At 55.5% G+C, this 8,078-nt stretch overlaps 1 protein-coding gene and 1 long non-coding RNA gene across 14 annotated transcripts in view; one reads left to right on the top strand and one right to left on the bottom strand.

Moving 5' to 3' along the window:
* Rab11fip3 (RAB11 family interacting protein 3) overlaps window positions 1-7,409 on the top strand; it is a 64,714-nt gene extending 57,305 nt beyond the window's left edge. For 6 of the 12 annotated variants that reach the window (XM_078024785.1, XM_078024789.1, XM_078024790.1 and 3 more), the window contains 6 exons: window positions 1,195-1,276; window positions 1,942-2,079; window positions 2,180-2,335; window positions 2,459-2,599; window positions 2,666-2,770; window positions 3,038-4,163. In XM_078024785.1, the coding sequence (XP_077880911.1) occupies window positions 1,195-1,276; window positions 1,942-2,079; window positions 2,180-2,335; window positions 2,459-2,599; window positions 2,666-2,770; window positions 3,038-3,166 (751 nt within the window). In that variant the 3' untranslated portion in view covers window positions 3,167-4,163. Of the gene's footprint in view, window positions 1-1,194; window positions 1,277-1,941; window positions 2,080-2,179; window positions 2,336-2,458; window positions 2,600-2,665; window positions 4,164-7,382 lie in introns of those variants that run through there. The other 6 variants (XM_005323656.5, XM_005323657.5, XM_078024786.1 and 3 more) reach the window with 5 other exon arrangements.
* Window positions 4,640-8,044, bottom strand: LOC120885427 (uncharacterized). Of its 2 annotated transcripts, XR_013427197.1 has the most exons (3): window positions 7,735-7,978; window positions 7,377-7,608; window positions 4,640-6,352 (listed from the first exon to the last, which is right to left on the bottom strand). It is a non-coding gene; the product is annotated as an uncharacterized LOC120885427 (long non-coding RNA). The 2 variants fall into 2 exon arrangements; XR_013427198.1 differs by lacking the exon at window positions 7,377-7,608 and having other exon boundaries at window positions 7,735-8,044.
* Between the last annotated feature and the right edge of the window lie 34 nt (window positions 8,045-8,078).

The following is an 8,078-nucleotide window of genomic DNA, read 5'->3' on the forward strand; positions in this document are numbered from 1 at the left end:
GACCTGGCACATGCATGCTCCCACTGATGGGTGATGTCAGAGGCACACTAGGCCAACTGAAAGATCTCCCAGTGGCCAGAACTGAGCCACCTGAGCAGCACAGCTGGCAGTCCTGCAGGAGCACAACCCCAGGTGCAGACTGGACGTGCAGCATGGTGCATAGACGATCAGTTGATAAAAACATCTGAGAAGACACAGCCCTCATTTCAGAGGATTCTAGAGAGTTTCCCTAGACACTCCTTCCTGGAGGTGGTGTGGGTCCCTCCTACTCTGGGCCTCCACTCAGGGACTGGTTCTCTAAAACAGAGTGGGCAGGAAGCAGCAGCCTGGCAGAGGGGACACCCAGCAGCCGTACCTTAACCAAGTGACCCGTGTGAGTGTCAGGAATGGTGTGACAAGACGGGCTCTACATGGTGATAGGGTCTTGTCTTCCCAAACCCATTGCCCCAGAAAACATCAGACAGAACCAACCAAACATCAGAGAGACCCAACGTGAGGGATGTGCTGGGACTGCTGCACACTGTCAGGGTCATGAGAAAGCAGGGGACTCGGGGAGACTCAGACCAGGGGACTAATAAGACATGAGGACTGATGCCATGGGGGTCCTTGGATGGGGTTCTGGGCTTTGGTGGGAAATCCATAGCATGTGTGGTTTTGTTGAAAGTATGGCTCAGACAGGCATGGTGGCACATGCCTGTAATCCCAGCAGCTCAGGAAGCTGAGTTAGGAGGATCCTGAGTTCAAAGCCAGCCTCAGCAACTTAGCAAGGTCTCAAACAACTCCAGCAAGACCCTGTCTTTAAATAAAATATAAAAAAGGGTTGGGAACATGGCTTTTAGTGGTTAAGGACCCTGGGTTCAACCCTTGGTACCCAAAAAAAAGGGGGGGGGGAGAAAGAATGGCCCAGCTGAGTGTGGGCCATGATGAAGGTACCCCAGGATGAGCAGTGGCAGCAGGAAGGGAGTAAGCAGGCCCTTCGGACACTAATTTTGCTTGAAACTCTCTGTGAACCTAGAGTGTTCCAAACCCAGTATTTAGAAGTATTTGTGGGCTACAGAAAAGCTTCAGCCTTGAGTGTTCATGTGGGGTCAAGACTGGCCACTGCCCCTAGGAGGATTCCTCCAGATACTGGGCCCTCCCTGCCCTTAGAGGTATATTTTCAGGAGAGTGGTCCAAGCTGTTGTTACGCTCCAGGCTGCAGCAGCTGGACGAGGAGAATGGTGAGCTGCGGTCCTGCACACCCTGCCTGAAGGCCAACATTGAGCGTCTGGAAGAGGTGAGCCCCCAGTCCGACTGTAGCTGGGGGTCTAGGCCCCACCCTACTCCAGCTACCCCTCTGCCCTCTGCTCTTGACACCAGCAGGGGAGCCAGGATGTACTGTCAGGGCCTCTAGAGTGGGGAGCTGCTGCCAATTGTGGAGTGACAGCACCTGGCCTGTTCTGTGTGAGGAGCTGCCCTTTTCTGGAAGACACTGGACCTTACCTGGCCTCTAGCTCTCCCATGGACTCAGATCCCTGGGGTCCATAGATTCCCAAGGATCTGAGTGAAGGGATGCCCGTCCTCCTTAGATATGCAGGCAGAGGTGAGACTGTCTGTGTCACAGCTCCCCTCCTGTCTTTCCTCCTTGAGTGCCCTCTGGAAAGCTCTGAAACCAGAAGATGTTCCAGGATCACTTGGGCTCTGGCTTGCATGAACCAGAGGTGCCAGGATAGAGCTTCCCACAGCCATGATTTAGGTCCCATCTATACAAAGGTCCTTCTCACCCTGCCTCTTGATAAGTTGCCATTGTGGCCTGTGTGTGCCTTGGTCCTAAGGTAGGGCAGCCTTGAAGGCTTAGGCACAGCTCTGCAGAAATTGATCCTAGGGCCACTATGCTGGGGTGGATTGGGAGCGGGTCTGGGGTGGGCTCTTCATGCACATGAATGGTACCTGTTTTCATAGGAGAAGCAGAAGTTGCTGGATGAGATCGAAGGGTTGACACTGCGGCTCAGTGAAGAGCAGGAGAGCAAGAGGAAGATGGGGGACAGACTGAGCCATGAGCGGCACCAGTTCCAGAGAGACAAGGAGGCAACCCAGGAGGTGAAGAGAGCCACTGTCCCTTTCCCCGCCTGCCCTGTCACATGTGTGCTCCCCATGCATGGCTTTCAGCTGCTAACCGGTGCCCACGATTGCATTACAGCTGATAGAGGACCTGCGCAAGCAGCTGGAGCATCTGCAGCTCCTTAGGCTGGAGGCTGAGCAGAGACGGGGCCGCAGTAGCAGTCTGGGCCTGCAGGAGTACAACAGCCGCACCAGGGAGAGCGAGCTGGAACAGGAGGTCCGAAGGCTCAAGCAGGTATGGCTTGGACTCCCGCCCACCCTGCCTGGAAGCTTTTGGAAGGCTGCTGAGCTCGGGTCCCTGTCTTAGCCCAGCCTCCAGTAGGGGCCAGGGCCGCATGTGACGCTGCTGTGTCCCCAGGATAACCGCAACCTGAAGGAGCAGAACGAGGAGCTCAACGGGCAGATCATCACCCTCAGCATCCAGGGTGCCCGGAGCCTCTTTTCCACAGCCTTCTCTGAGTCCCTTGCTGCGGAGATCAGCTCGGTGTCCCGTGACGAGGTAAGGGCCCTGCCTACCCGTGCCCATGGTCTGCACGTCCCATGCTGACTTGTGCTCTCCCCACAGCTCATGGAGGCTGTCCAGAGGCAAGAGGAGATCAACCTCCGCCTGCAGGACTACATCGACAGGATCATCGTGGCCATCATGGAGACCAACCCGTCCATCTTGGAGGTCAAGTAGTCCCTCCAAGACCAGCCTGGCTGCTCAGTCCTCCACCAGCACCCAGAGAGCCCCTCACACCTTGAGGAGCTACGCCCAGGCAGTGGGGCTGCAGAGGGTGCACAGCAGTACCAAGGAGGGAGAAGGAGAGCCCCCAGCCTGTAGTCCACAGTGGACAGGGAGCGGGCAGGGCCTCTCAGCCTCTGTGCAGTGTCATGGCAGTCTCAGGCTGGGGCAAGTCCCTCTGACTCCCTCATGACAGACCCCTCTTCCCACCAGGGCTATGACAGCCACACAAGCACCCTGACACATCCAATCCAGGTTGCTCCAGATGGACCCCCTGTATGGGACATGGTGGTGTGGAAAGGACAGGTGGGTGAGGCTGACACGTGCAGGGTCTGGCTATGAGCCACAGGCCCCTAGTGCTCTCCTCCCCAACTGCTCAGGACATCACCCAGCCAAATGCCACCTCGATCCAGCTTTGGGCCCAAGGGCCTCCAAGCTGTGCAGCCATCCCATGGCCTGACCCTTGCTGCAGTAGCCCTCAGGGACTCTTGACTCTTATGCCAGGACTGGGGCAGGAGCCCACTGAGACTCTTTGCTCTGAAGTCAGGACTTGGGATCCCGACTCTGGAACTCATTGCATGGATGGTGGACAGTCCTGTCCTGACTCCCAGGTGCAGGGGCCACTTCTCTGGGTGTGGCCTGCCTTGGCCTCCTGGAGCAGTCCTCCCTAGGCAGACTGCCATCACCTTGGGTGAAGTCAGATTTTTTGGGCCCCCGTCCAGGATCTGAAACCTCATGGCTCTGACTTAAATCGCTGTTCTTCCTGAGGGTGCAGGAGGGCAGGGAAGCAGGCTTTCCCAGGACTTGAGCAATGGCTCCTTGCAAGCTGCTGGCCCATAGCCTGTGGAAGTGAGTGTGTGCCTTGTGCACCTGCAGCCCTGCGCCTCCACGTGGCCCTCCATATTAGAGCTTGTGTGGCCCTGTGTTGTACAGTTTTGGGGAAAGCCTTGGGTGTAAATCAATGTAAACTTGGAGGAGAGATTTTTCTATCATGTAGAGTAGGTATTTTTTATAGATTGAAGGTTGATCAATTTTTTAATACTTTACAGAGAGAAAACTATCTGTGTATACACATAAAATATATATATATATATATGTATGTATAATATATAAGTACTGGAGCCTGCCTCTCTGTGCCCAGGTCCTAGCCCTGACATGACCGTGACCTGTCCTGCTGGCCACCAGCAGTGCTGGGGCCGCAGATACTGAAGAAGACACACCAACCAACCTGCACGCTGCTTCTGTTCCCCAGAGCAATGGCTCTTCCTGCCAGGAAGCAGGAGGGTCTTGCCCGATTTGTCAAGCCACCACAGATTAAAGCTGTTACCACACACACAAACTCTGTCCTCCAGCAGGTGGTGGGCTGGGGTGTCCCTGGGCCAGGCCCTGACTTCCCCCAGGTATCTGGGGACATTGGTCAGACCTCACAAAATCTTGACTCTGCAGCTTGGCCAAGCCCTTCCCCTTACCTAATGCTCCAGGACAGCAAGGCCTCCAGGCTGGGCCACCCCCAGGACTCAGCCATTGTGGGTAGGGTCTGGATCTTTAACTCACCCTAGAAAAGTGCCCTGCCTCAGGGGCGGGTGTGGTAGGACAAGCCCTAGGCTATTTTCTCCAGCTACTATCCAGGTAAGATGTGGCCTGAGTGCAGCCAAAGCCTCCCCTGAGGCCACACTAGGCCTCTTCAACCCCTAGGCTGGTGAAGGCCCCAGCATATTCCTTATTATTCCAAAGAAGGAATTTGGAGGGCTCCACCGAGAGGATTTGGACATTTTTTTTTTTTAAGAGAGAATTTTTTCAATATTTATTTTTCAGTTTTCGGTGGACACAACATCTTTATTTTTTTAATTTTTATGTGGTGCTGAGGATAGAACCCAGCGCCCCGCGCATGCCAGGCAAGCGCATTACAGCTTGAGCCACATCCCCAGCACCAGGTTTGGACATTTTTATTATTCGTGTGCCTATAAACAGGGAACCATCTAAGTGTGGGTTTCTGCAGATGCTTTATGCACACATGACCATCTTCACAACCATGGTCAATCTGCTTCAGTCCCTACCTGAAGACTGGGGAGGAGGGAAGGGACCTATTCCTTGCCCTCCCCATGGTTCAACTTCTTAGTTCCCCTCCAGGAACAAGCCTTCTAGGCACAGACTGGTATCACACCCCACTGAATTGCAAGTCTCATAGTGTCCCTATCACTGAGATGCAGCCTGTCAGGGATCAACAAAGGGTAGGGCCATGCCAGGTGGTAAGAGGAACACCCCAAGGCAAAGAACATTGAAGGTTGTGGCCCCAGGATGGACTCCAAGAGTTCTGAGGATAAGTGCTATGTCTGATTGGAAGGCAGTCATGTCTGATACCCCCTTGAAACACCTACCCAACCTAGGTGTCCCTGGAGCAGCAAATGGCACACCTGCAAATCTCCACCACCCTCACACTGACCTGCCTACTTGCCCACTGGTCAGACACAGATAGAGAAACTGAGGCTCAGAGAGGCTGAGGACTGATTTGTAATTACTACCCCAAGAAAGTTAAAATTCTTGAGTTATCTTAAGCATTATAAGAATTTATCCTTTTTTTTTTTTTTTTTCTTTTGGGTCAAACTCAAGCCTAATACATGCAAGACAAGCCCTCAACCACTAATCTGCATGCCCCACTGGGTTCTGCTGAGTGCTCAGCTTCCACTCTTCCCAGAGCTGGTAACTTAAAGGGATATAACCTGGCCTTCAGTGGGGAGAGTGAACAGGGGGCTCCAAGTACCAGAGCCTCTGGCCCAGGACTCCTGGACACTTGGGTAGAACTGAAATAGAAATTTGAGATCATGGACACATCAGAGGCTGAGTTTCTGCCTGCAGGGGTATGGTCTGCCCTCCCATCTATCTGGGCTGCCCATGGGATCTGCCTGATAAAGCAGGGCCCCAATCTACCTGAAAGCTAGGAGCAGGAGCCTCTCCACCATGGGCTGGCAGCTTCTTAGTTCCATGTTCACAGTCCAGTTGGCCCCACCAAGAGTCACTGGGATTGCTGTGCTGGCCCTCTGGAGTGTCCAGCTCAAAGAAGACAAGCACTCGCTTGGAACATGGTGGGGAAGGTGGGTATAAGAGCCATTGTTACATGAGGTTCCCAGAGACCGCTGCTGAGAAGGGCCTGCAGGTGGGCAAGAGCAGGCTCAGGTCCACTGGGAGCTCACCTGAAGCATGTTCCTGGAGGAGAGAAGGCCTTCAGTCCTTTAGGAGACCTCAGCATGTCCTGCAAGGATGGGGGCCACTCCTTCCCCGCAACTGTGCAGTGGCCTGGTCAGGATGTCTCTGGTCAGCTCTTAATGCTGCACAGAGCCTCTGCTTGAGTCTTTCAAGTCTTGGTCCATTCTCTTTGATGGAAAAGCAGAGGCAAGGCTCAGGCTCAGCAGGTTTGAGTGACTGGTTAGGCCCATCCACTTGCTGAAGGCCCACAGAGCAGGGATTGGCCAGGGCCAAGAACTCTGTTCTCTTCACGTGAGATTTTATTCTTTGACACAGTTGTGTGGCCTACAAAGTGGGTAGTCATGATAGGACAAATCTGAGCTTGGGACCAGAACCTCTCATGCCCTCACATCAGGCTCACAGAGTGCCACCCCAAGAACCTCGGCTCTGATGGTATCTGGGTCTCACTACTGCTGACCCCAGAAGCCTGAACATATTGGGCCCCATGCTAATCTGGGGAAGATACTGGCTGCTTCCGCAGATAGCCGCCTCCAGTCCTCCACCAGCTGTCTTGTGGCAGCAGCTCAGGTCTGTCCCCTTTTCTAAGTTGTCCTCAGGCCAGGACTTCACTAGCACAGAGCAGAGTCAACTTGATGAGGCAATGCCTCAGAACACTCAGGATGAATGCAGATGACCAGAGATGCGCCCTGTTCTGTCCCTCCTTGCACAGCCAACATCTTAACAGTATCAAGACTGCTCCTCACGCGCTTTCTCCCATGTGAGGACAGTTCTTGTGCCTGTCCTCCCCTCACCTCCACAGTCTGGCTCAGGAAACCAAGCAGTGAGCTAACAGGAACCTCAACCATCAGGTATTCCTTCAGCTGCTTCTCTGGCTAGGAGGCCACAAAACATACTACTCTGCAGGCTGGGCCGCTAGCCTCTGGCCAGGGAGCCACCCAGGTGGTACCCAACAGGCTGAGGAGGGAAAGGGCCCACAGCCACTGAGAGCCCACCCACAACTCCATCTTCTCACATGGAAGCCAAGAGCCTGCCCAAGTCACATGAGAGTTCCCATTAGTGCCCCTTAGTTCCCTGACCAGGCAGCCAGTTGGCCTGAGGTGGGTGTATCTCCTACCTCAGGGTGCCCTGGTGTGGACTGCCTAACCCTTAGCCTGGGGCTGACTGATTACAAATATCACAAGCATCACAGGACAGATAAATCTGTCACCTCAGAGCACTCAGGAGGCTAGAGTTTATCCTGACTGCCAAAAGCACCATCCTCCCCATCAGGACAGGTATCCCAGAGCGCAACTCTGGCTCACTGGCTCTCCTGAACTATGAATATTCTCCCAGGAGCATGATCTTGTACCTGCAGGTCCTACTGTGATGGGTTCAGATTTTATGGAGCAAACTTCACTCTCTCACTGGTAAAACACCGTCATCCTGCTACAAAAATGGACCACAAGCAGCAGCTCTCCCGAGGTCCAGGTAGGCCATCCTTCTGGTCTCCCTCTTCTGAAAGGTCCCTGGCAGGCTCAGATACCTTCAGCCACACTTGCTGGCTGCAGCTTCTGCTCCCTACCTCCTTCACAGCTATCTTGCTGCAGAGAACAAAGGACCAAGCCGCCTCGAACTCGCCCCCCAACCCCCGCTCCGCAGAAGCGGACCCCCGACCCCAGCTCCGCAGCAGCCGACCCCCACTAGGGTGAAGCAGGTCTCTGACTCACAAAGGACCCCAGACCCCGGGTCCTCAGTGCCGGAACACGTCTGTAGCGCGCGCGGGCGGAGCTCCCGGCCTGCCTCGCGCGCCGCGCGGCCCTATGGGAGCTCGGCCCGGCGCGCTCGTAGCGTCGCGTGCGACCTGACGCACGTCGCCGTGGGCGCCACGCTCGGAGGCGGTGCAGGGCGGCTGGCGGGAGGGCTGGCGCTCCGCGGCTGAGGTGCGCGAGGCCGGCGGCGACGGCGCGCGTGCCTCTCGGGGGAGCCGGGGGGCCCCGCGCCGCCCGGCCGCGGCCGCGGAGGAGGCGCCGCCGGCGCGCGGAGGTGAGTCCACGGGCGGCCGGTCGCGCGG

This window comes from Ictidomys tridecemlineatus, chromosome 10 (assembly GCF_052094955.1).
Source record: "Ictidomys tridecemlineatus isolate mIctTri1 chromosome 10, mIctTri1.hap1, whole genome shotgun sequence".
NCBI lineage: Eukaryota > Metazoa > Chordata > Mammalia > Rodentia > Sciuridae > Ictidomys > Ictidomys tridecemlineatus.